Below are 27,973 nucleotides of genomic sequence, written 5' to 3'. Positions count from 1 at the left end.
GGCTGTTTATGGTACATGTGAGTGTTGTGAACAATTTTTTTAAAAAAAAAACAGAGGACGCCTCAACAACTTACGACTTACTGGGGTCTATACTATAATGTAGTAAGTGGATACACACAAGAGGCAAGGAAAGTGAAAATCTCATCATACACTTCTCAAAGGAAAATAACAGCACAAACACAATCTTGTAGAGAGAACAATCTAAAGAACTTTTAAATGTTCACAATATAAAAAAAAGCAAACGTTATGCACCGAATAAATCTGTCCTACAGAATTTAGATATGTACATTTGGAATTGAAAGAAACATTTGTATGAGCACAAGTTCTTGCCACTAGAAAAATAACAATCTTTGCTTAGGCGACATCATTTTAGTGACATTTTTAATTCCAGTAGGGAAAATTGCTGTACCGAGAAAAAGTGTTCATATGTTTTAGTAAAACTGTTTGCAAAAACGTACAAATGCACATGGTTTCCCCATCTGAACTCCCACTGGGAATTTGTTTTAATTTTTTTTTTTTGGGGGGGGGGTGAGAGATACATGTTAATTTGGTATGTAATGGTAACATCTTTTTTAACTTTTGTTTTCATTTAAATTATTTTGTTTTGCTTGCATAGAATTTTAGAATTCATGCAATCTGTGTTACAAATTATGAAAGTTATAGTTTGCTTTGGGGGGGAGTGGAGAGAGATCTGGTGGATCTGAGAAAACCAACTTCAAGTCATGAGCTTCTGTTGGGAAGTGAGTAGAAAGAAAGTCCCATTTTCATTTTTCTCCCTTCCATGATCGATGGATATTTATGAAAGCACTACTCAAAATTCTTGTAATCTTTGTCCGAGAATGTACTACTGTATTGTATTTGTGGTTTAATATATGTTGCTATACCAAAACATACAATTAATTAAATATTTAATTTAATTAAATATTTGCTTTATTAATTTATTTAATTCAATTCATATCCTAAAAACTAAGAAAATTTATTTCATCTACATTTAAAATCTTCAATAACAAGCAATACAAAGTGCAGAGTGCAACTAATGGCGAAATCATAGGCTGGGAAAAGCTACAGGTACTGGCATTCTCGGTATAGCATTTTAATGAATTGAATATCAGTAATTGATTATATTTACCCTACTTTGTATAGTTTAATATATGTCGACAATAAAGCACAGTTACTTACCGTAACAGGTGATATCCAGGGACAGCAGGCAGATATTCTTAACGCATGGGTGACGTCACCGACGGAGCCCCGGTACGGACCTTTTTAACTAGAAAGTTCTAGTTGGCCGCACCGCGCATGCGCGAGTGCCTTCCCGCCTGACGGAGGAGTGCGTGGTCCCCAGTTAAGATAAGCCAGCTAAGAAGCCAACCCGGGGAGGAGGGTGGGACGTAAGAATATCCCAGGACAAGCAGGCAGCATATTTTTAACGCATGGGTGACCTCCAAGCTAACAGAGAGGGAGGAGGGATGGTTGGCCATTAGGAAAATAAATTTTGTAACACAGATTGGCCGAAGTGTCCATCCCGTCTGGAGAAGGCATCCAGACAGTAGTGAGTAGTGAACGTGTGAACTGAGGACCAAGTGGCAGCCTTGCAGATTTCCTCGATGGGCGTGGAACGGAGGAAAGCCACAGAAGCAGCCATAGCTCTGACCCTGTGGGCCGTGACAGCACCTTCCAGTGAGAGACCAGCCCGAGCATAACAGAACGCAATGCAGGCAGCAAGCCAGTTGGAAAGCGTCCGTTTAGAGACAGGACGACCTAGACGGTTAGGATCGAAGGTCAGAAAGAGCTGAGGAGACGAGCGGTGAGCCCTGGTACGGTCAAGGTAGTATGCAAGGGCACGCTTACAATCCAGCGTGTGCAACGCCTGTTCCCCAGGATGAGAATGTGGTTTAGGGAAAAAGACAGGCAACACAATGGACTGGTTGAGATGAAAAGCCGAGACCACCTTGGGGAGGAATTTAGGATGGGTACGCAGAACCACCTTGTCATGGTGAAAAACAGTGAACGGTGGATCGGCGACCAGTGCATGCAGCTCACTAACCCTCCTGGCAGAGGTGATGGCAATGAGGAAAAGCACCTTCCATGTTAGAAGTTTGAGCGAAGTTGTGGCAAGAGGCTCAAAAGGAGGTTTCATGAGGGCTGATAAAACCACATTCAGGTCCCAGACGACAGGAGGAGGCTTAAAAGGTGGTTTGACATTGAAGAGGCCTCTCATGAACCGGGAAACCAGAGGATGAGCCGTGAGAGGTTTTCCGAGGATAGGCTCATGAAACGCAGTGATGACACTGAGGTGGACTCTGATTGAGGTAGACTTGAGGCCAGCATCGGATAGAGAGAGCAAATAGTCCAGTACAGTTTCCACCGCCAATGAGGTGGGATCGTGATGATGCAGGAGACACCAAGAGGAAAACCGGGTCCATTTCTGATGGTAACATTGGAGAGTGGCCGGTTTCCTGGAGGCATCCAAAATGCGACGGACAGGCTGAGACAGATTCTCTGGAGAGGTCAGCCCGAGAGAAACCAAGCTGTCAGGTGGAGCGAAGACAGATTGGGATGTAGTAGAGACTGATGCTGCTGTGTAAGTAGAGTAGGAAACACAGGAAGAGGAATGGGCTCCCTGGAGCTGAGCTGAAGCAGGAGGGAGAACCAGTGTTGGCGAGGCCACCGAGGAGCGATGAGAATCATGGTGGCCCTGTCCCTGCGGAGTTTGTATAACGCCCGCAACATCAGAGGGAGTGGAGGAAAGGCATAGAGGAACCGATCCGTCCAGTCGAGCAGGAATGTATCCGGGGCCAGACGGTGAGGAGAGAAGAGTCTGGAACAGAACTGGGGCAGCTGATGGTTGTGAGGAGCTGCAAAGAGGTCCACCTGTGGAGTGCCCCAGCGAGCAAAGATGGAGCGGAGTGTTGGGGGGTCCAGAGTCCACTCGTGAGGTTGAAGGATGCGGCTGAGATTGTCGGCCAGGGAGTTCTGTTCGCCCTGGATGTAGACAGCCTTGAGGAAGAGACTGTGGTCCGTGGCCCAGGTCCAGATGCGGAGAGCCTCCTGACAGAGGAGGCGAGATCCGGTGCCGCCTTGCTTGTTTATGTAGTACATGGCGACTTGATTGTCTGTGCACAGGAGAAGAACCTGAGGGCAGAGAAGGTGCTGGAAGGCCTTGAGAGCATAGAACATGGCTCTGAGTTCCAGGAAATTGATGTGATGTTGACGCTCCTGAGGGGTCCAGAGTCCCTGGGTGCGTAGATCTCCCAGGTGAGCTCCCCACGCATAGGGGGAGGCATCCGTGGTTATGATCATGGAGTGAGGGGGTAGATGAAAGAGTAGACCCCTGGAAAGATTGGAGGAGTTCAACCACCATTGAAGAGATTGCTGAAGAGACGATGTCACAGAGATGGGATGAGAAAGAGGATCCGTGGTCTGTGACCATTGGTTGGCTAGAGTCCACTGAGGTGTCCTGAGGTGGAGTCGCGCCAGAGGAAGTACATGGACTGTCGAGGCCATGTGGCCCAAGAGGACCATCATCTGTCGAGCTGGGATGGTTTGATGAAGGAGCACCTGACGACAGAGGTGGAGCAGGGTCCGGTGTAGGTCGAAGGGGAGAAACGCCCTCATCAGAGTGGTGTCGAGAACTGCTCCGATGAACTGAAGTCGCTGTGTGGGAAGCAGATGCGACTTGGGGTAGTTGATCTCGAACCCCAAGAGATGGAGGAAAGAGATGGTGTGATGAGTGGCTTGCAGCACAAGTGGAGACGTAGTTGCTTTCACCAACCAATCGTCCAAGTAGGGGAACACCTGGAGGTTGTGAGACCTGAGGAAGGCCGCTACCACAATAAGGCACTTGGTGAACACCCTGGGCAATGATGCGAGGCCAAAAGGTAGTACCTTGTACTGATAGTGGCTGTGCTGAATCTGAAAGCGGAGGTAGCGACGTGAATTCAGATTGATGGGGATGTGAGTGTAGGCCTCTTTGAGGTCCAGGGAACATAGCCAGTCGTGTTGAGAGAGAAGAGGGTAAAGCGTGGCCAGGGAGAGCATTCTGAACTTCTCTTTGACCAGACACTTGTTGAGGTCCCTGAGATCGAGGATGGGGCGGAGGTCTCCTGTCTTCTTGGGAACCAGAAAGTAGCGGGAGTAGAATCCCTGACCCCTTTGGTCCGGAGGCACCTCTTCGATGGCATTGAGAAGAAGGAGGGATTGGACCTCCCTCAGAAGGAGGGGGGTTTGGGAGGAGTGAGAAGCAGACTCTACGGGAGGATTGTCTGGTGGAAAAGTCTGGAAGTTGAGAGAGTAGCCGTGGCGAATGATGTTGAGGACCCATTGGTCTGATGTGATGACCTCCCAATGGCTGAGGAAAAGTTGGAGGCGACCTCCGATAGGCTGAGGAAGAGGCAATGATGTTGGGAGACTGGCTATGCCCTGGAGAAAAGAGTCAAAAGGGCTGAGATGGTTTTGACGGAGGTAGAGGCTTGGCAGGTTGGTGAGACTGAGAGCGAGCTTGAGTTTGATGTTGTTGCCGAGGTCGGCGTGGCTGCTGTTGAGGCGGGTTGAGAGGTCTGGCCGAGAACCTGCGCTGGTAGGAAGACTGCTGTCTGTAGATGCGAGCAGGTGGAGTCTTCTTTTTAGGTTTAATCAGAGTGTCCCACCTGGTCTCATGTGCTGAGAGTTTCTGGGTTTTTGAGTCCAGGGACTCTCCGAAGAGTTCATCACCCAGACAAGGTGCGTTAGCCAGGCGGTCCTGGTGGTTAATGTCTAGGTCAGAGACTCTCAGCCATGCCAAACGGCGCATGGCCACCGCCATGGCAGATGCGCGAGAGGTCAGCTCAAATGAGTCGTAGATGGAACGAACCATGAATTTCCTGAGTTGGAGGAGGCTGGAAATATGTTGCTGGAAAAGAGGGACCTTACGTTCAGGAAGATATTTCTGTAAGGAGGAGAGCTGTTGCACCAGATGCTTCATGTAGGAGAAGTGGAAGGTGTAGTTGTTGGCTCTATTGGCTAACATGGCATTTTGGAAAAGGCGCTTACCAAATTTATCCATGGTTTTTCCCTCTCTGCCAGGAGGAGTGGAGGCATATACACTGGAACCCTGAGATTTTTTCAAAGTAGATTCCACCAGGAGGGACTCGTGGGGCAATTGAGGTTTGTCAAACCCTGGGATTGGAATAACCCGGTACAAGCTATCCAATTTACGAGGGGCTCCAGGAACCGTGAGGGGAGCTTCCCAGTTTTTATAGAAAGTTTCCCGTAAGATGTCGTGGACGGGCAACTTCAGAAATTCTTTGGGAGGTTGCTCAAAGTCTAGGGCATCGAGGAAAGCCTGAGACTTGTTAGAGTCGGACTCTAAGGGAATGGAAAGAGCTGCTGACATCTCCCTAAGGAATTTGGAGAAAGAGGATTGCTCTGGTTTTGAGATGGTGTCGGTCATGGAGGGTTCTTCATCGGTTGATGAAGCGTCCTCCTCGGTACCGTGAGGGGAGTCTTCCCACAAATCTGGGTCCCTAACGTCGGGGTGCGTACGTTTGGACATCGGTGTGGAGGACTCGGCATGGCGGGTCTTTGAAAGAGATTTGCCTGACCGCACCGAGGCGGTACCGGGTGAGGAAGACCGATGTCGTTCCTGGGACCGGACAGGGTCGGCAGCATCACGGGTATGTACTGTAGGTGTTTCTGCCAAGAGCACCGGCATGAAAGTATTAATCGGTACCGAGGGGGGTCGACACCGATGGGACAGTGTGAGGCTCGGACCGGTCCTGTACCGGAAGGTGCGGTGCCAGCAACGCCGGCAACAGTTGTTGGAGCTGTTGTTGCAGCTGCTCCTGTAACTGTGTTTGGAGTATGGCCGCGATGCGGTCGTCCAGGGGAGGCACCGGTACCGCTTTTTTCTTCTTCGGTACCATAGGTGCCGCTCTACGCTCCGGCGATGAGGAGGCCGATGATGAGGCACTCACCGAGATCGGAGCGGAGCGTTTGCGGGGCCGGTGCGGTGCCGGGAGGGCCGATGTCGCAACCGTGGCAGGAGGGCGCTCAAGGGAAGTGGGAGGCTTCTTAGCCGGCTTACCTGGGCCCAACGACCCCGAGGAAGGGTCCGGTGGTGTCGAAATCGTCGGTGCCGACTTTTGTGGTGCCGTCGACGTCGCAGCCGGTTCCATGGCAGATCCGGTACCAAACAAAATATTTTGCTGGATCTGCCGATTTTTCAAAGTACGCTTTTTAAGCGTAGCACAGCGGGTGCAGGTGTCAGCCCGATGCTCTGGACCCAAGCACTGGAGGCACCAATTGTGTGGGTCGGTGAGGGAGATCGGGCGTGACACCGCTGGCACTTCTTAAAACCCAGTTGAGGGGGCATGAAGGGAAACACGGCCTCCGCAAAATTGAATCCGGAGGCCTGTATGGTGGCAACAGGCCCCGCCGGGGCCGGCCTGAAAAAATAAGGAAAACTCGACGATTTTTTTTTTTTTTTTAAACAAAAATAAGGGAATCCGATAAGAAAAATAGGAAAAAAGTGAGAAAATACGCGAGCGGGAAGGCAAAAATTAGTTTTTCAATGGCCGTTGAAAACACATGCGTCTTCTTCGCTCCGCGGAAACAAAGAAACTGGGGACCACGCACTCCTCCATCGGGCGGGAAGGCACTCGCACATGTGCGGTGCGGCCAACTAGAACTTTCTAGTTAAAAAGGTCCGTACCGGGGCTCGTTCGGTGACGTCACCCATGCGTTAAGAATATGCTGCCTGCTTGTCCTGGGATAAATGTATTAACACGCTCTGATTACCTTTAGAAGACTTTATTGTACCGTAACACTATGCTGTTACTATTTTTAGCAAGGAAAGGTTACAACATCAACAAAAGAAACCCTAAGGGCTCCTTTTACTAAGCTGCGTTAGCGTTTTTAGTGCACGCTAAACCTGCGCTACACGGCTATAACTAATGCCAGCTCAATGCTGGCGTTAGCATCTAGCACGCGCGGCAATTTAGCTTGCGCGTTAATGCCCTAATGTGGCTTAGTAAAAGGAGCCCTAAATGTATTGTATGATTGCTTAACTGTGGGCGACTGCTGTACTGTTTTTCTGGTTAAATACTCGATAGTCTTCAGTCTCTTTTCTGTATAGTAATGTTTTGCTCTGCCATGCAATTGGGAATTGAATTCAGGTGCACAGAGCTGGGGGGGAGGGGTACATGGCTTGGGTTCTACAACGTATTGCATATCACAAATAGAATTGAGCTTTAACCACGTTTGATACAGTCTAGTCTCCCTCGCAAATTTAAAATTTGTTTACCTACCTGAACAATGGCAAACACACACGTACCAAAATGTGTGGAGCTCCACATGCTAAAATATCTTATGGGGGGGGGGAATTCTGTTGTATTAGTTCTTCTAAGTTTCATCAAGACTTGCAATGTTCCACATTTTTACCCGTTGCTTCTGGTAAGACGTTTGCAACAGATCTACAGAACGACTTGAAAACAGTTCCACGTTGCTTTGGTCAAATATGGCTCATAAAAAATACTATATAATTACATTTCTGGACATCTTTGCCCAAGATAAGACAAGCTATCCGAAGCAGAAATATATCTATATATTTTTTTAATTTGGTATTATATATCGTCCTTCCCAGAGAGAAATGGCTACTGTCTCACCTTATTGGAGAAATTGTTTCAAACTCCTTTGCAGACAGTTTTTCTATCTGCTCTATTAAAAGAGTTTTCTTAAAATTGTTGGGGGAGGGGGGTAGAGTGGCAACCTGGTACAAATTTCCAATGTGAGAGAGCGAGCGAGCCTATAGAAATATCCATGCAAGTAGTGCCTGAGGTCAAAGGGAATGGAAACATTTTTTTAATAGCAGGGTTGCTGCAACACCTACAAACGCCTACAACGCCTGAAATGACAGAAAAGAGGCCTTCCACAATCTGTACGATCTGCAAGGCTACTGCAATAACATCTTGAGAATTTTAAGAGCACACTAAAGTTTCTGCCTGTGCCAATGGCTACGAAAGGCATAAAGCATAAGAGAGAGAAGAGCTGACCTCTGCGTCAAGTCCCCAGCACTCATGCAACACGAGCGTTTTCCCCACTACCACCACCCCTGCCTCCCCAACCATCACATCTCCCCCCTTTGGGTACCAGTCCTGTTTCTCTTCTCTTGTAATTGCGCCCTGTCCCCTGTGGCCGCTAGTGACGTCTCATTTAGTGCTCGGGCAGGCAGGGGAGTTTTGCCTGGGACTATGAGACCTGACAAACAGCTCGCTGGGAATTCCCACTCCAGCAAGCCATGAAATGTTACTGCATAATTATTCTCTTACCTAGGCCCCATTAGAAATGATCCGCAAAGAAAGAAATTTAATTAGCAAGCCACCAGCATAATTCAAAAGGTGTCTGAAGGACAGTACTCGCAGATGGTGGTGGGGGAAGAGCTCTACGTTCCTAGACTGGGTACTAGTTTTATTACAATGATTCATATCGGCATTCAAGTTGTTGACGAATGTATGGTCACAGCAGTTAGTGCAAAGATTCGCTTCCGTTGCAACTCAAGGTTTTTTTAAAGCTTTGAAGCAACACACACACAATCCTACTTATTTATTTTGGATCGATTTCTTTTGGAGCTTGATTTATTGTTGTTTTGTTCTTACTTTTTTCACATACGTGCCCCATTTTCCCAAGCGCTTAAGACATTGCTATTGGATGTCTCTACAGAGTACATTAAAACAGCAGTAAATAGCTGCTAGCTGCAACAGGAGGGACTTAAGCACAACTAATAAAAAGACCGTGCTTTTGCTTCAACGGTATTTAGACAGTTTTTGGACCTATCCTTCCTACTGGCTTCAAAGGTCCTTATACGTAGAAAGGTAGCAGAAATGTTCGGTACGACAGGGACCAAGAGCAGGACAGTAGAACATCAACAGCCCACTAGAACACATTAAAAACACCCGCCAGTTTTGTAGTGAACTCATTACATTTGTTTTCATAAAGTGAAACACAATTTATTAGTAATATTTGGAAATGGGATGTGTGGAAGGGAGAAAGGGGATGGGAAGGGAGGAGGAAGTGTTGGGAGGTACTTTATCATGTTTGTAGTGTGATGATAATTGATTGCTGATTTCTTTGCATTTATATAGCTACAATGTATTAACTGAGTTGAGATGATATTCTTTTGTAAGATTTTTGTTATGTATATTTTATTTTTAAAACTCAATAAAAATTATTGAACATTAAAAAACACACACCACATTAAAAGGGCAATATGAAAAGTAACTGATCTCGCATGCGTAGAAATCGTCAGTTAACTGACTACAAAGATAATCGAGTTTCTAACAGTCCATAACACCAGAAAACAAGTGCATGAAAATTTTGACCTGATAAAGTTTTGTGTAAACGACGAGTAATTCCCCTATTGGTTTTAGCATTAAGGTTATTATCTGCATTCCACAAGCTTAAAGTGTACAACAATCTGGTATATCTTGGAGGAGAATCTAAGATGTTTACTGCACTACTTACTGGCATATGGGAAATAGAAATCAATGTCTGTTAAAAAAAAACATGATACGAATAAATAGTGTAACAGTATAAAGCTGGCAGGAGATGAATACAGATAAGAGAGGGGAGCCTCTAATGTAGCATGGGGCGAAGCAGAATACAACTTAGAGCAATCTATAATAGAGTTGCACAGCTCTCCAGCGTTAAAATTATAATTAGGGTTTAATCATATGAGGGGCCGTTGAAAAGTTCTCAGTCTAACCAACAAAGTCTCCTCCGTCCAGGGATATACACTAGTCCAGAGATTTTCCACTTTATTCATTCCATATTAAAGATGGAATGAAAAAAGTGAAAAATTGCTGGACTAAAAGTGTACAGCCCTCGATGGAGACTGCGCCAACTATGTTGGTTGGATTAAGAACTTTTCAGGTCCCTCCTATATAGCACTATTGTTGGCCTGTCTGTAGTTCTACTTTGGTCTCTGCCACCAAGCAGATTAAGAACAGGTGGGGGAATAAGAAGAATTTTTAACTCATTTGCTTTTAAAGAAAGAGGGAGCCTACAAAAACTACCCCAAATGGACAATTTTGAATGTCTCACTTAAACATATATCAAAGTGGAGGATGTGTTTTAAATCTCTCAGAACAAATGATCCTCTTTTGACAGCCCTAACTTTGAAGTCGGCAGAAGGCTTGGCAGGTACAAATTCTTCTTCTAAATTGCATTTATCAGGTCCACCTTAATTTTAATATGAAAGCCAAGGTGCACAGCTAAGTTTGATTTAAAAAAAAAAAAGTTAAACAACTACCGTAGTCTCTATCCCTATATACTAAGTCCAGCTGTTTCCAGGTTTTTTTCATAAGCTAATTTTCCTACCATACGAAGGAGAAAAAAAACCATCCCCACAACCTGGAAACTCACTGGACTAAGTATATACCAAGGGGTGCTGAAAAGTTCTCAGCCCGACCAACCAACTTCCCAAATTCTGAGCAGCTGAAAAGAGTGTTGTTATCTTTGTTAAATGCCAATTTGCAGAAACTAAATTCAATGTTTTTTGACATTGTTTCAGATCACTGATTGAACCATAGCCACCTCATTCTCTTCTTGGGCTGAGAACTTTTCAGCACCCAGTCCATGGAGGCTAGATTGTTAAACCTGATTTTTTTTTTTTACCAAACTTTTCAACCACCCTCTCTATATGGATCTCTAATAAATGCAATTTACAATTTAATAGAGCCTAGCCATATCCAGGGATTACATTATTTCATTAGGGCTCATAACACAAGAAGATTGGCTCTATCTATCTATCTATCTAATAAAAAGATATTTTACAAATGGCGCAAGAGGATAGCCAGCAATTCTACTAAATTTCTTCATTTCAATGAGTCTGTGCAAAGAATCATAGAAGCTTGTTATATTTATCTGCCTTTATGCGTACCATACTCTAAGCGTGCCTCTCTTATAAATAATAAATAAAACAACAACACAGAATCTGTGAAGAAATAAAAAGCACAGAAGTCACTGTTATATACAATTAAATATCTCAGTAAATACTTTAAGGAGCACGGAAATATAGAATCTATAGGGGCCATAGGGTGGCGCTGTCGTACCACTGCAATGTATATAGTAGGTAGGTGGTAAAAAAAAACATGGAAAACAGGATTAGCATTTTCCTACCCTTATATCATCATATGCATATACATGATTTATGCAAAAAATATGGATCGTTCGTAATAAAAACAATTGTTTTTAACTGATCTAATAATAGCCGTCTTTCTCATTTTTTGAAGGACAAGTAAACAAAATGATTATCAGGTGGACTATGCCTTAAGTGTGCCTATTTTTATATAAATTCACTCAAAGACATATTAGCTGTAATAGAATATTTTTCTTTTTCATTAGAAAAGTATAAGAAATATTATCCGAAGCCAGATATTTAGAATTAGACCAGCGCAGGGATGCAGACTCTGGTGAATGCGGTGTGATTATGTTCAGATCTCCATAAGAACTTATATATTAGAAGTAGACATTATAATAAAAAAACTTGCATTATGCTCTAACAATTCTGGCAGGGAAAAACATATCTAAAAATGGCAGGGGTTGCACTTGGGATTTCACGAAAGGGTTTATAAAGTCTAATAGCTTGATCTACATTTTAGTTACAGAATTGTTGGATGCGACAGGGGTGGGTTACCAACAACAAATTCAGTTCAAACGAATTTATGGATATAAAACTGTCAAATTATATTAAGTACTACCTATAGCCAGTAAGACTTACTACATTGCTCTGTACAAATCTGTTTCAATATGGATTTTTCCCCGTGGGCACAGATTAGGAGAAAGCCCTGCTGAATAGGGCCTTTAGTGAAGTAATAGGCGAAAGACCGTCAGCTCCCGTCTCTCAGGGCATTAAGATTTGTACACTGATGTCAAATGTCAAAGACATCCCCCTCCTTAAACTTAAGGAGAAACAATTAATTGCGTGAACCAAAGAAAACCCCGACATCCTATTTTCTTAATGCGATTTAGTTACAAGAATTTTTTAAAGTATGAAAACTTCTTAAAGGTTAAAATAAAAATTATTCAGGGAAAAGGTAGGCTTGAATAAATCTGGAAGTGCTCTGGAGTGATGAAGTAGGTTAAAGAAAATTAAAATTATACTTTACATTTCTGAATTAATATTTCAGTAAGGTATCCTTTTGACCAAAAAAAACAACTTTTCAGTATAATACAATAAAAATGTAATGGACTTATTCCTTTAGGGATGGATATCAACCACTTTGTTTCTTTCAGGGCTGTCTTGTGCCATAAAAATTACTAAAGACTAATACAAAAGAACATTGGTATATTAAGTGGCTCCACTTGCAACTAATATTTTAAGTTTCACAAATGACGGGGGAAAGACTTAAATTCATTCAACGATCATAAATTGTGTAGATATACATACACTTTTAATGCTTCCCTCTGCAATATGCGTCAAGTAAGTTAAATATATATTAATAGGTGAATTGCCCACTGGCCTTGCTGTATAAAGCATGCTTAGGTTTTGGTACCGTTCAAACAATTCCAATCAAATTACCACCATAGCCATAAATGAGGGAAGTACAGAGATTCACCTTTAATTTGTTGGGGTTTGTTTTTTTTAACATTCTAATAAATGCTGAAACGCTTGATGTACTCTAATGGATCAGTGACAGTATTGTGCCATTCCCAGTACAACAGGCACATTATAATCATTTTCAAGGATCAGATGGGGGCAATTCAAAGAAATGTGACTATGAAAATATGGAAAACAAAAAGTGTAAATAGATACAAGTTTGAAGCACATAACAACAACAAGTTTAGCAACAGTAATTTTAGGGTCCGGATAAGAACGAACGGTTGATGGACACCAGTATGACCTCGAGGTCAACTACTAGTTTAACTCTATTTTGATCTACAGAACCTTTAGGTTAAAGTGAAATGAAATCATGTTGAATTATAGACAAGCTCAGTGCCTCTCAGTGGATGTATGTAGAGAAAAAGAAAGTAAAAGCGTTAACATTGTAGGAAAATAATGGCCTATTCATACTTCTCCAAATCATACAAACCTGTTAGCTACTCCAGAAAATAAAAAAAGGCGGATTAAAAACAGCCAGAACAAATGTACATCCTGGTTGCCCTCATCATCAAAGCATCTAATCCCGCAGAACTGGGACAAAAGTTGTTTGCATGTGCAGTGCATCTCCTCCCTCCAAAAAGGATATGATAGATATAAAATCAGAGAAACAGTCTTCCTATTTGGAATACATTTATGAACACGTTCAATTTCACCTAAAATTAGTCCTCGGTAAGAACACATTTTAAATGATAAGCTTCGTTCAGCGACAATTCAGCATCTACTAAACTCATGAACTGCAGTAGAACGTTTCACCCTCTCTCTCTAAAAAAAAAAAAAAAAAAAAAAAAAGCTTTTACCTAACCATATACCACATTCGTTTTAGGATGAAATGTTATACTTAAGTAAGGCAAAATGGATTTTGCTTTGGGGAACTTTAAACAGAAGTATTGCAGTAAACTAAAGGTTACTAGCTATAAACAAGCAAAATCTGGTTCCATAATGTGTTCTACCAGTTATACCGAACACATTTTTGAATGTGACCATATATGGTATATTTTGAAATTCTAAAATATTCCTAAGGCCTGATAAGAACGATAGTGAAGCAACACATTCCCACACTGAAATCTTATCAATAAATGATGGGACACTAACTTTCTACTTAATGCAGTGAACCAATAAAAGATATTATAATCTATAGAGATTCTAGGATTTTTCTTCTTTATTAGTTTCACAGAATTGATAATTAACTTGAAGGAGGTCAATTCCAACTACATAAAAATAATAATAATTTATTTGCAGGTTTATAATTTTTAAAGATGATCAAATCAAATAAATAACATAGTTTGTGGGACATGCGCCAAATTTGCAATCAATAAATAACGAAGTGGTGCTTTGTTTATCTCCCCCAACCCTTTTCTCACAACTTGCTGTAGCTTCACTCCCCCCAGTCCCTAGGCCCTGGAACCAAACTCCTATTGCTGAAAACTAACCGATTTTCCAGGCACAGTTTGCTTCAGTATTGCATATCATCTTAAGTGGTATCACTTGGATCATTTATCATCTACACAGTCCAAAAGCTCAAGGGATCCCAGTTCTGCATGAAAGTGATAGAAAGCCCTTAATAAAAAAGGAGGGGGCATAATTATGGATCTTTCCAGTAAAAATAACTTGTCTTTTAAAACTGACCTTACAATTGAATAATTTGCAGTTTAATCACTGCAAAAATCTCAAATGATAAATATAGCAATTTTCAAATTTAATATTTTGGCATATTCTTACAGTACAAAGTACCACTGTGAAATACATTCAAGGCAGATTTAATAGCAGTCCCTAGTTTTCATTTGGTTTGTAAGTTCTGTGGTTTGGTAAATGTTAAAAAGCTATTGGGGTTGATTCTACTAGCACCCTATCATTTTAAACCTATAAAATTCCTTATGGTTTTTATTTTATGAGCAGTAAATTCTCATTGGCAACATTCCGTGAGCTACTGTGAAAAAAAAAAATCAGCAATTAACTGACCTACACTTGAGATTTTTTTTAAATCTGGAGTTTATTAATACCATTATTTAAAATATTACAAATAATCCAATTACATTTCATGCATTTAAAATGCAATCTAAAATGTTCCAGCAAAAGGTTTTCCATTTCAATGTGAAATATCCAAATTATTTCAGCATTACAATGAGAAATACAGTTTGCATCATTTGCAAACCATAAAAGTTGTATCAGGAGTGTTTACAAACAATTACCAATATTCTTCTCTCATATTTTTAAAATTCCAGGAAATACACATAGGCCAGTCAGTTCAGTTTCACTTGACAGTTTATTTAATGCATGGGTTTTGGCAAACCCATTTAAGAAATAATACTCTCACTTTTACTAAAACTGAATGGCCTGCAAATGTAAATAAGTACATGCTCCATTAAATTAAATGTCATTCAACATTTATCAATATCGTTTGTGTAGTTACAGTTTTATACCTATCTAAATTCATATTGAAGCAAAAACTATATCCTGAAAGTGCGATTATTTTGATATACACCTCAAGAAACAAGCCCCAAAATTGCAGTTAACTAGGGCTTCAACAATAATAATTTCTTGTGACAAAAAAACCCTCAAAAGTACTTTAATATATTTTCAAATATTTACTGGAAGTAATGTACAAGAAAAATACTATACAAATTTGTCCAAAATCATCTCCTGGACAACTGCATCTCATACTCATTTATTGGTGGAGTTACATATTTAATTAAAACAAATCTAGGTCTCCCGTCGTAGAAATCAAAGGCTGCTTTTCGGGGAAAAAAAAAAAAAAAAGGATGATGGTGGTGGGGGTGGAGGATCTTTTTTGGCATTGTTAGGACAGCTTTGTTTGAAAGTAACCGAAAGCTTCTTTAGTTTTGTTTAATTTGTTCAGATCACATAAAAGTTTCATCTTTAACCTTTTCAAATACCTTTTGCATGACTGTACAGAAGGGTCTTTATAAATGGATAGCTTTCTATTGACAACAGATGCAGAGATTAAAAGTTTTCATTGGTGGAAAAAAAAAGTCATTCGTGTAGACAGATAGTGCAAACAATTGCACGGAATACACTCACTCGGTCTAGTCCCACCAGAAAAAAATTGGGTCTTTCTCTTAACCTCAGATGTGAACCAATAAGCACAATTTAAGCCCATGGGTTCACCAGACTTTTGAAAGGAAGATTTCTTTGTAATTCATTGTAATGTAAGTACTCTAGAAATATCGTTTTGAACATTTTCATCTCCAGAGCTTCACAGATGACTAATATGATCCAAAGCATTTGAGCAATCTCACAGCCTTTGTTTATTTTCATTCTTAGATCAAAGTCATTATAGCTTTTAATCCACAAAATTTCATACGGATAATCACACAGTTTAAAACAATGTAAAGGAAGAGATCCTTCACATTTTGATTGATTTAAATTTTTATTTGACGTTTTATGGATTAGCAGCTAGAGTTGGTTTTCAGAATATATGTTGAAAAAACATTCATGCTTCACAACCATTTGTGTGTAGGTCCTCTGATTTTAATAATAGAACAAAAAGGAAAAAAAAGAAAAGCAATGTTGATGTTCATTTAAACTAAATACTTGAAAAAACAGAATAAGGCATACTTCTTTTTCGAATTAAATTAACCCAACTGGGACTTGGCTATTGGATTCACTCTCTTTCAAGATATACCAACAGATTAAAGTTTGTCCTTAGGTACCTCCTCGGCTACTTCAACCAGGCAAATAAGAGGGCAAATGTTTTGACAACTTCCACGAAATGCCAGCCTTAACGTTTGCTGTTATTCTCAGGTTTCTTTTGCAGAAGCCCAAACTCCGAAGTTATCCATGAAACCGTCATACTTTTGCCGCCGCCGTCTTGTTTTACTTACAAGGCCGCGTCTTTTGCAAAGAGATCAGAAAGTCCCGGCCTAGGAGAAGGGGGGAGCAGAGCGCGCAAGAGGGAGTCCAAGGCGGCCGCGCCAGAGCAGTTCTCACTCCAGCCCATTACGGTGGCCGGGCTCGGGCGGCTGCAACAGCTCCGGGGAATGGCAGGGCGGGCTGCCGGCGGCGCTGTGCTCGCTGTCAGTGTCGCTGCCCTTCTTGCCCAGCGGGCCGCCGCCGCCGCCTCCGCCGCCGCCTCCTCCGCCGGCGCTGTGGGTCTTCACGTGCTTGCTGAGGTGGTCGCTGCGCATGAAACGCTTGTTGCAGACGGGGCAGGCGAAGCGCTTCTCGCCCGTGTGCGTGCGCAGGTGCCGCTGCAGCTCGTCGGAGCGCGTGAAGCGCTTGCCGCAGAAGAGCCAGTTGCAGACGAAGGGCCGCTCGCCCGTGTGCCAGCGCAGGTGCGCCTTCAAGTGCGACGTCTTGCCGTACACCTTGCCGCAGCCCGGGATGTGGCAGCTGTGCAAGCCCTTGCGCCGCAGGCTCGCGCCCGCCGGCCCCAGGCGCTCGGCTTCCTGGCAGTTGGGGCAGTCGCACGTGGCCCTGCCCGAGTAGCGGCGCGCGGAGGACGAGGACGTCGAGGAGGAGGAGCGCGGGGACGCGCCGAGGGGCGCCGAGGGCACGGCGCCCAGCATGGTGCCGCCCGTCAGGGGGGGATCGACCGGGTACGCGCCGGGCAGCACGGGCTTGAAGCCGTCCATGAGGTGGTGGTGGTGGTGGTGGTGATGGCCGGGGCCCAACAGGTGCGAGGGGGTGCCGCCGCCGCCGCCAGCCCCCCCTCCCCCGGCCCCCGCGCCGCCTCCCCCGCCCCCTCCTCCCCCCGTCCCGCCGAAGGCCGCGTGGCCGAGTCCCGCGTAGTCCGTGCCGTAGCCGCCCAGGGGCGAGTGCAGCGACGCCTGCAGGCCGGCGGCGGCAGCGGCGGCGGCGGCGGCCGAGTGCAGGGAGCTCTGGAGCGCCGCGCCGCCCGTGTTCTGCACGTCCAGCCAGCCGGTGGCCGTGCTCACGTCCCACCAGCTGGAGGCGCTGCCCGCTGCCGCCGAGCCCACCACCTCGCCCGGGTGCGACGGCTTGAACCAGGACTCGTAGGGGTGCGCCATGCCCACGCGCGGGTAGATGCCCTGCAGGCTGTCCACGGACGCGTGCACCTTGGAGATGAAGACGGGCTGGTGCGCCTCCTGCGGCGCCGACGAGTTGCCCGCCGGCGCCTGGAACACCGAGTAGTCGTTGGCGAAGTGCGAGGAGGCGGCGGCGGCGGCGCTGCCGCTGCTGGACGTGAGCGAGAAGGCGCTGGAGCCGGCCGGGGAGGCGCCGCAGCCGAAAGAGTCCGAGACCAGCGCGGCCGCCGCCGCCGAGCCGCCCCGCGCTCCTCCGCCCCCGCCGCCGCCGCAGCTCGAGGACACGCCGAAGCCCGCCGCTAGGCTGGAGCCCAGGTTGCAGCTGCCGCCGCCGCCCGTGGAAGAGGAGGACGCCGAGGAGCGTTTCCAGGGGTGGAACCCTTTGCCGAAGGAGGACGCGCTGTCCGACAGCGAGGAGGGCGACGGGCTGGGGCTGCCGATCTTGTTGCAGGTGGCTGCCAGCATGGCCAGAGGAGTCGAGCCTAACCTCGGTTCTTCCTGGGGAAAGAAGGAAAAAAAAAAAGGAAAGATGTTTAAGCAACAATAATAATGTGTGTGGGGGGGGGAGGGGAGGGGAGAGGGAAAATAAAACGTGCAGAATAAAAGAACAACAAAAATACGGCGCACCCTGATTCTAGTTGTACGCACAAGTAGAGAACTTACTGCAACCGACCCACCCTCAAGAAGCAAACCCAGCTCAATGCATTGGAAGCGTGGTTAATTACTAATAAAACGCAGTTCTGCTTCGGCATTTTCGTTTTGGAAGGCCAAGCCCTTTTTCTTCAAATGCATTGCAAACGAAGCAAACAAATAAATAGAAAGAAATCGTGAGTGTAGCCGGAGCAGAAAGCGTTGGATAATTTTTATCCCGAGCAGTTCTCCAAATGTCATTCCCAGGCTTCTGGAGTCCTACCACCCACTACCACCTTCTTCTCCTCTAATAACAATCATATTCTGAGTTTAAAATTTTTACTTTGAAAGGCCAATCTAAAATATATATTTGAAACAAACTTTAGATATAGAAAAATACGTACAAACGACGAGGTGAACATACCTGTAAAACGAGACGGGTGAGATATATAATATATAGATAGATTGATAAGACTTTAAAAAATAAACAAACAAAAAAAGAAATTCACAGGGCAGCTTTCAGCAGTCACGTAACAGGCCGCTTCTCCGTAGGAACACGCTGTAGGTTGTTTGTACAAATGCCCTTAAAACCTTATCCTGACTGAAGTGACTCTGCCCCCTTTTCGCTTTCTTTTCTTCAGTTGCTTGTGCTAAAAACTCAATAGGAGACTGATAGCCCTGTCTTGACCGGGGCTATTTTAACCCCTCCAATCGGCTATAAAGGAACTAATTAAACCAGCAAGAAAATCCTTAGACTCACCCCTAGAAGTGAAGTTGCCATCACAAAAGTGCCCTCCTCAGAGGATCTTTTTTATATTTATAAATCAGAGCAGTGGGTTTTTTTTTTTTTTTTTTTTTTAGAGGTGTGCAATACAATGATCAGTTCCGCCCATTCCACCACAATTGTAGCTCCTCTCAGGCTTTGAAGTACCGCTGAGTCCCAGCCAGCCAATCGGCGTACTCGCAGGACCGCTCAGACACGCTGCTGCGTGAGGTCATCAACACACTGAACACTTTCAGCTCCAGTACCCTGCAGCCCTCTCCGACCGCCTCCAAAAGGAGGGGTGGGGGAGGGGAGAGAGATAGAAAGAACGAGAGAGACAGACAGACAGACGGAAAGAGTTTTAAGGGACAGTAGTTAAATACTCAGTTATTTACAAAACGTTTATTTTTCTTAGGGTTGTTGTTGTTTTTTTTTTCCAATCCCTATCTCACAGCCTCGGTCTACAAATTCTGCAGTATGGATGTCACTTCTTTCGTGCATCAGGTTCCTGTCTCCAGCAGTTTCCCTTTTTGTCTTCCCATTCTAGAAGCTGATCCAGCGGAACAGAAATTACATAGGTCGTGAGAGGGCAGTTTTGTCTCCATAGGATTGTTTTTGGCATCTCTGTCCCTTAATCGACGGAGTAAATTTGTGATGAAATAAATCTTCATTTTATCCAAAGGGGAAGGGGGGAGGGGATTTACTTTTCTTTTTGCGTAGATTTTACTTCTTGGAGAAAAGGACAGCTGTTACTGAAAACATACACAAATATTCTTTAATAAATGTCACGATACGTCTTCCACATTTATCGACTGAAGACGTTTGCAACAGGTAGACCACACACGTTTCCTCCGCTGTTTTCCCAAGTAGTTTGTTTTTGGGGGGGGTTCTTTTTCTCTAGATTTTCTGACACGTAAAACCTTCACAGTCTTGACTATTCTCGGGGGGGGGGGGTGTTTTGTTATGTGTAACTATATTTATATATCTAAAATATCTATAAACATAATTTTTGAGATTCAGATACTTTTAAAATTTCAGTCCAGGTGATAATCTTTCTTCTTAAAGTTCACTTCAAGTAGATTCTGTAGAATACTTGGACCTGAGATCTGCTTGCTTTCCCATACGTTTATAATCTTGTTGAGTCTTAATAGATGATCTTTACCGCCCGATTGCAAGCATTATGTTTCCGTCAGTAAAGACCCTGTACCACAGATAAATATGCAGTATTGACTGCCCAAACACGTTTTCAATTATTAAGGGTGTTGCAGTATTCTATAATCTAGCTAGGTACTATTGGTTCTATCTCATGAACTGGAAAGTCGGGTGTTATCATTCGTCTACATTTTATTAAGATAGTCAAAATTGTCGGTGTTTTATCCGTTTTATTAGTCTGATTGCCCTAACTCTACATCATATCTATTAAGGGGGCGAGGTATATAACACATGTTATCATACTTTAAAGAAAGTGTGAAGTAAATTAATGAACTGCTTTCTTTCTCTGAAGGTTGACGGTTAACATAAATGTCGTGTTTATCTCTCCGAGCTGTTCTGAATGATTTTAGCCTGTTGAGAAGGCGTGACAGGACAGCCCAGGAGGAGGAAGGGGTGGGGGAAGGAGGGAACTCCGTTTAACAAATAAAAAAGAATTAACTCCATTGCTTTGGTCTCTTTCTGTAATGATATTCATTTCCCAGAGTTAATGCACACTTGTTTAAATGTCAGGTTTCTTGTGATCAATACAGTTGCTTGTTTAAAAAAAATGCCTTATGTATGTGTATGACAGATACTAGATAGTTGCATATATTTGGGTTTTTTCTTCCTAATATTTGAGCCGTAATAGATATATATAAAACTTTTCACTTAGGATGCTACTTAAATATTATGCTAAATATTTTATGAAAAGTTTATTTCGTTTTTACATTATATTTTTACACTAGACCGGGAAATCACAAAAAGGATTATGCATTTTATTACTCAGGACTAATTATTTGGAAGTTGCTTATATTCATCCAAATAAAAACAAATCTTTTACTTTGTTCATAGTACTGAAGAAGCATTTTTTTTTCATTATCAAGACCAAACATTAATCTCATTCGTATCTGTGGTAAAGATTAAATGAGTTTCTTCATTTTAAAATTTTGCAGCCAATCAGAAGCCTCTTTTGAAAGAAAAGTCACAGTGTTAGATCAATTATATATAAAATATTCAACTTAGTGTGGTGTTGATTTGAAGTGAATTTGAAGGCTGAATAATTGTAATATGTGCAGAAAATAGAAATAAAGCCAAATCTATTGTACCCTTTCTGGATCACTGCTTTGAGTAACATGCCTCTCTATTCCATTCCATCCCACTTTGCTGCTCTAAATCTAAGAAAGAGGAGTTTAGGGCTCCTTTTACTAAGCTATGCTTGCATTTTTAGCGCGCACTGAAGATTAGCGCGTGCTAACCCCCACGCTACATGGAAAATATGCCAGCTCTAGGGAGGCATTAGTGTGTAGCGTGCGCTAAAACTGTTAGCGCAGGTTAGTAAAAGGAGCTCTTAGTAAATCACTGGCATTATGTTTCTCAGCCCAACCAAGAAGAGAATGACTGAATATGTTCAATCAATGATTTGAAACAATGTTTATAATTGGGAGGAGGTGGGAGAAAATGATTGTTTTATGTATTACTTGTGTAATTAATAGTATGTTTTATGCATTATTTTTTGTTCAATTAATTGTATTGCACTGAGTTTGAAAATCAATAAAGATTTTTTTAAAAAAAATAAAGAAACAATGTTTAAAAAAACACAATTTCATTTTTGCAAATTGACACTTAATGAAATAAGATAACACTCTTTACGAGCTACAGTGGCAAAATAACCCTCAGAATTTAGGAAGTTGTTCGGTTGGGCTGAGAACATTTCAGCACCCCTTCATAGATCACATAAGGAAAGTTATTCCGCTTTGCCTTTGCGTCAGTGCCACAGAACATAAGAAGTTGCCTCTGCTGGGCCAGACCATAGGTCCACCGTGCCCAGCAGTCCGCTCCCGCGGTGGCCCATTAGGTCCATGACCTGTAAGGAGATCCTTTGCCTAAAACCCTTCAATCCCCTTTATCCCTCTGTCTATACCCTTACATAATCCTATCTATACCTCTATCTGTATCCCTCAATCTCTGCATCCATCGGGAATTTATCCAATCCTTCTATGAAACCCCGTAATGTACTCTGTCCTATCACAGCCTCCGGAAGCGCATTCCAGGTGCCCACCACCCTCTGGGTGAAAAAGAATTTCCTAGCATTGGTTCTAAACCTCTCCCCTTTCAATTTCTCCGAGTGCCCCCTTGTTCTTGTGGTTCCCGATAGGTTGAAGAATCTGCCCCTCTCCACCTTCTCTATGATTTTGTAAAGTCTCTATCATGTCTCCTCTGCAACTATCTGGGAAATAACGGCACACAAGTTGTTCTCTTCTCCCACCTTCGAAATTAATTAAAACTTTCTTTCCCTTGTGAAGTTTAATGCACTATACTAGATGAATGTCTGTGTTGTTTCTTGAAAACCTGTGAGATTCAGTCTCAATAAAGCTTAAATCTATTAGCATTCAGTCTGCATCTGCAGCATAAATTTCATTTGAATTTCAAATTTAATAAACCAGGAGGTTTTTAATCATCCCTGGTTTTATTTGTTTGATATTAACATGCTTATTGACCGGGTCTGTTGACCAGTTTGATCATTACAGGACAGCAAAAAGTTAATTAAAACGACCACAGCTCCTTAATCATATCATCTGTCTCATCCATGTCGCTCCCTTTATTACAGGCTATGATGGATAGTCTCCCAGATTAATTTCTCTGTTTCTTCGATTTGGACAACAGCTTTCGGGACCTAATTTACATCCTGGGAGCAACCTGTCCAAGTATACGTAACACCTTGCAGCTACACTATCCATTAGCAATTAGAACTTTGAGCAGATTTAGCTTAGGGTAACCCTTGTTTCCTGTCATGATATACTGACTCAAGCGCTGGCACTGAATTTGTGAAACTGTGAAATCCCACACTGGAAAGGGTTATCTCACCCACAATGGGTTTAGGTAGGACTATTCCATATATCCTTTCAGAAAATTAATAGATTGTGAGCCCACCAGGACAGACAGGGAAAAATGCTTGAGTACCTGAATAAATTCATGTAAACCGTTCTGAGCTCCCCCGGGAGAACGGTATAGAAAATTGAATAAATAAAAAAATTAAGTACACTTCTCCCTCCGTATTTGCTGTGATAGGGGATTAACAGAACTGCAAATACTGAAAAGCCGCGAATAACTTTTTCATATGTTATTTCCTGTTTTCTATTAAAAACCATCGTGAATAGGGTGAAACCGCAAATAACATGGTGGGAGACCTGGCCTGTTGCTGAAGGAGAGGCAAAACACGGTGAACAAAGTGCTGGGAGTCGGCGATTTTCTCTGTAAACGCTTGGAATCAGCGATTTATCTATGCAAGCTGATGTAATTTGGGGGAGGAGCCAGCAGGCTAAAAACTGTGAATAATCAAAACCGCAAATGCTAAAACCGTGAATACGGAGGGAGAAGTGTACTACTTGTTCAGGAACATTGAGTTGACATTAAAAAAAAAAAGCTGTTACAAGTAAAGGGCAAAATAATCATGCACAGACATAGCCACACCGAATGGCGCATAAAATAATTGGAAAACAGGCTGAGATAGGTATGATTTGGAACCTGGAGGAAATTCGGTTTTCCACTTTTCAACTGGGTTGGCTTCCGACCTTCTCACTTCATTGTCACTTCTAGTGAAAACTTTTCTGTACTAAAATGATTTGTTAAACAAAACACGGCTAAAGGTTGGTTTTGACTGATCACAGCCAGGTTTTAAGCTTTCTACCCCACCCCACCCCCACCCCCGTTTTGCTTTAGTTTCCAAAAGCGTGCTGAAAATAATAAGAATGCCTCTGCATGGGATGCAAAGGTGCCAGTGGAAGGATGTGTACGACTGGGGTGGGGGTGGGGGGATTCTTAACATACTTGCAGGTATGAGTTATGCTCAAGCAGCCGGGAAGATGCATCAGGTTACTGTCTGGTGAATGCGAGGGAACTTCAGGTCATGGCAAGATGGCAGGGAAAAATAAATGCAGAAAAGATTACAGTATCTAAACATTACCAGTTCCGCTGGATGAAAACGGCTTCGTTGCAAAATGAAAGAAATTTGTTGATTCCGGCTCGGCACAGTGCGTGGATCTTGGCAGAGAGTAAGTGCCTTTTATTTTCCAACACCTATATCTCTTATTACCACGTGCAAGGCGGTTTTCACATAACATATTAGGATTTATTTTTTTTTTCTATCCTTTTTAGGCATAGCATCCTCGTGTGACAATATCATTGTAAAATCGAGGAGGTGATTTTTTTTTTCCCCCTTCTGAAAGATGTTGCTCATTGTCTCCATTCAACCATAAGTAATTATTAAAAGTGTCATCGCTCTTTATAGACTTGAGTGGCCTTCGCCTACTGCAGCATTTGAAACGATCACATATGGGGAATCTTTCTATTTCTGGCAGAGTAAGTACAAAAGCAAAAATTAACATATGGGAGAAAATGATTGTTTTATGCATTACTTGTGTAGTTAATAGTGCATTTTATGCAGTATTTTATGTTCAATTAATTATATTGCACTGTCAAAGTTTGAAAATCAATAAAGATTTTAAAAAAAATATTGACAAGGTTTCCTCGACATGAGTGTGAGTGCATAACTCAGAAGCATGTGCATACGTGCACACACATACACTACTACTACTACTATTTCTGTAGCGTTACCAGACGCACACAGCGCTGTACAGATGCATCATGCAATATGCATTTGTAATGTGCTTCAATATATATCCAAATTAAATCACTGCATTTAATATACTGAATTTTACAGATGGGCTAGATTCGGATTACAAGGCTAATCGGGTAAGCAAAAATGAAAACCGAGCGGCTAAAGTCTGTATATGATAAAGTGTGTGTGGGCTCCTTTTACAAAGCCGCGCTAGCGGGTTTAACGCGCGTGACTTTTCATCACGCGCTGGCCAAAAACTACCGCCTGCTCAAGAGGAGGCGGAAGCGGTTAGCGCGTGCTATTACGCGTATTAAACCGTTAGCACGGCTTTGTAAAAGGAGCCCTGTGTGTGTGAGAGAGAGAACTAGGGAGCTGTTCTTTTTTTTTTTTTAAGAACAGATTTGTTTTCGCTGATTTACTATTATATCTCACTTTCTCTCAGCTAGGTCTTACACTTAAACGACTAAATTCCTATCCTCAGCACTATTGATTTCTTTTCCTTCTGTTCTGTCACCAGCAGAGCTAATGCTCCCAGATCACCCCGGCGTCTCCTCCAGACGGCTGACAACTGCAATCGCACTTTCGGGAAGATAAATGTTACTTTGGGAATTGCGTTTAATTACAAATAATCTAGAAGCTGCTCCGGGTCCTCTGGTTTTTAACCACACATGTGTTCAAGCCACTGCACAAGCTTCAGGGACGATGCCTGTGACAATAGTGGGAGAGTGATACAGTAAATGTTTGATAACTCCGAGGGGAACATATGATGCTCTTCGGTGGACAATTGAAACCAAAGCTCAGTTTCTCAAAATATAAGAAATAGGGGAAAGCAAAGGGCGTATGTCAGGGGTGTCCAATGTCGGTCCTCGAGGGCCGCAATCCAGTCGGGTTTTCAGGATTTCCCCAATGAATATGCATGAGATCTATTAGCATACAATGAAAGCAGTGCATGCAAATAGACCTCATGTATATTCATTAGGGAAATCCTGAAAATCCGACTGGACTGCGGCCCTCGAGGACCGACATTGGACACCCCTGGCGTATGTATATATTCTGTATATTAGCCTAGACCAGGGGTAGGGAACTCCGGTCCTCGAGAGCCGTATTCCAGTCGGGTTTTCAGGATTTCCCCAATGAATATGTATGAGATCTATTCGCAAGCACTGCTTTCAAGGCACATTCATTGGGGAAAATCCTGAAAACCCGACTGGAATACGGCTCTCGAGGACCGGAGTTCCCTACCCCTGGCCTAGACAGCAAGTGGAAACATTGACACATTGGACTGCCACCCACTCTTGGAATTTCATCGAAATGACTTAGTGGAAAAACAAATCATTGTAAGGGAAACTATGGTGCCTTATATGCACCAAAAAAATATATATATATATAAGAAAGGAAATGCAAATCAGGCCTGTGCATTCTTCTCAAAACAGTAGCACATCGATCTCATTATGGCTCCCTTGCGATACTTCTGTGTCCTGGAGGCTGTAAGATTATTTTTTTCTTGAAACCCATGCCTGCAAGCTTTTTATACGCTAAATATTTATATATTTACTGTTCCTTTTGCAACACGGCAGGTACCCTTTTTCTAGCTATTTACTTATTGCTGCTCAATTAGCTTCCCCCCACCCCCCTCCTAATGGTCCCATTAACTTAGAAGAAAAAGTGGCGAACAGGTTCTTCTGCTAGCCCGACCCGCTTGTATAGAATCAGATGAGCAACGCTGAACAGATGTCTCAGTTTAAGCCATTCTTTTCCCCCACATGCTTGCTGTATACTGCCATCCTGGAATCTCGTTTCAAACCTGGCCCTTTCCCGACCATAATGGCCCAAGTTATTCTGGACCAATGAACACGAACAAAAAAACCTGGATTTAATATCGCCTGCTTTAGAAAAATTCGACTCTGGGTCCAGGAATAATAATAAATATACAGAAAAAAAAAAAAAAAAAAGCAGTATCCCAGCTCTGATGGCTGAGAACTTACTCAAAAGAGATTTGTGTGTATGTGTGCCCCAAATCTGTGATAATTTACAGAGCAACTTTAATAATCTAGGGGGCACTGCGAAAGCCCTTTGCGTTGTAAACCGGTTCTAATTACCTGCCAGAGCAATTAGCTGACTATCACGCAGAAATTAGATCGCTCGATGTAGCATAAATAATGCGGATAATTGTGTAAGGAGAATGGAAAGCGAGATCTGGTGTTTCTTTATAAGGAAATAACACCTCGTACTGTACGAACCCTCCAAGAACACATATTAATGTCTCGGCATGCCTGGAAATAAATCGGAACATGAACCCCTCTGGCTGGCATTCAACGCTTTAGTGCATTTGCATATGCGGGGTGACAGTCGGCTTCCAGGCACTTTACACGCAGAACTCTTCCACAGCAATTAACACTTCAATGGGGAAACCTGTTTTCCAGATGATTTTTACAATGCAGCTTTATGTCCCATTTTTTTAAAAAGCTGGCATTCTTTTTCTGGCCGCATCTCTGCTATCATCTGTCCGAATTTATTTTGCCTAGATGCAATTTCCTCCTTTGCTGTAATTGATCCTGATGTAAATCAATTGGAATGGATGTTACCCCTCTCAGGTTTGCTTCCCCATAGCACTATTCAAATAGTGCGTGACAGGTCTCGCGTTCTCCGAATTTCCTCTACTTTCTCCTCACCTCACCTCTTTCAGTTTCTCTATTGTTCTGCCCTTTCTCTGCCCGGTATTTAATTTCCAAAAGCAAATGAATGTATTTCAAGGTTGCAGGGCGACGTCGCTGGATGATTATGTTCTAAGTATACATTTTCTTCCAAAAATAAAGATTAATTTTCCAAAGCAAACTTGAAATACTCGTAGCTTTTATTACTTAGACCCGATGTGGGTTTTTTATATATATATATATATATATATATATATAATTCTGAGTAACAGATCTTGAATCCAATACAATTTTAATTCTTAGTGCAGCTGAAAATATTTAAAGAAAAACGCAAGGTTTGCTGCAAAATAAATGCAAATCAGGTACTTTCCGGTTTCAGATTTTTTTTTTTTTAATTTTACTTTGCTAGAACAGATCAAAGTCTGTCTTTTCATTTCTGTCTGAATCAACTGAAGTCATACAGTCTCTAGATTTTAA

At 42.9% G+C, this 27,973-nt stretch overlaps 1 protein-coding gene across 4 annotated transcripts in view; it reads right to left on the bottom strand.

The window, feature by feature from the left end:
* The window catches only part of SP8 (Sp8 transcription factor), a 56,899-nt gene extending 37,770 nt beyond the window's left edge, over positions 1-19,129 (bottom strand). Inside the window, exons 1-2 of one of the 4 annotated variants that reach the window (XR_004538109.1) lie at positions 19,031-19,129; positions 16,211-18,138 (exon numbers count right to left, since the gene is read on the bottom strand). Coding sequence is in view for 3 of the 4 variants with exons in the window: in XM_033930905.1 (XP_033786796.1) it covers positions 16,579-18,138; positions 19,031-19,051 (1,581 nt within the window). In the remaining variant the exon portion in view is untranslated. Of the gene's footprint in view, positions 1-15,399; positions 18,139-18,288; positions 18,345-18,694; positions 18,923-19,030 lie in introns of those variants that run through there. The other 3 variants (XM_033930905.1, XM_033930906.1, XM_033930907.1) reach the window with 3 other exon arrangements.
* Positions 19,130-27,973: the final 8,844 nt, after the last annotated feature.

The sequence above is a fragment of the Geotrypetes seraphini genome, chromosome 2, assembly GCF_902459505.1.
Source record: "Geotrypetes seraphini chromosome 2, aGeoSer1.1, whole genome shotgun sequence".
In the NCBI taxonomy this organism is placed as follows: domain Eukaryota; kingdom Metazoa; phylum Chordata; class Amphibia; order Gymnophiona; family Dermophiidae; genus Geotrypetes; species Geotrypetes seraphini.
This window is presented reverse-complemented; position numbering and strand designations above follow the sequence as displayed.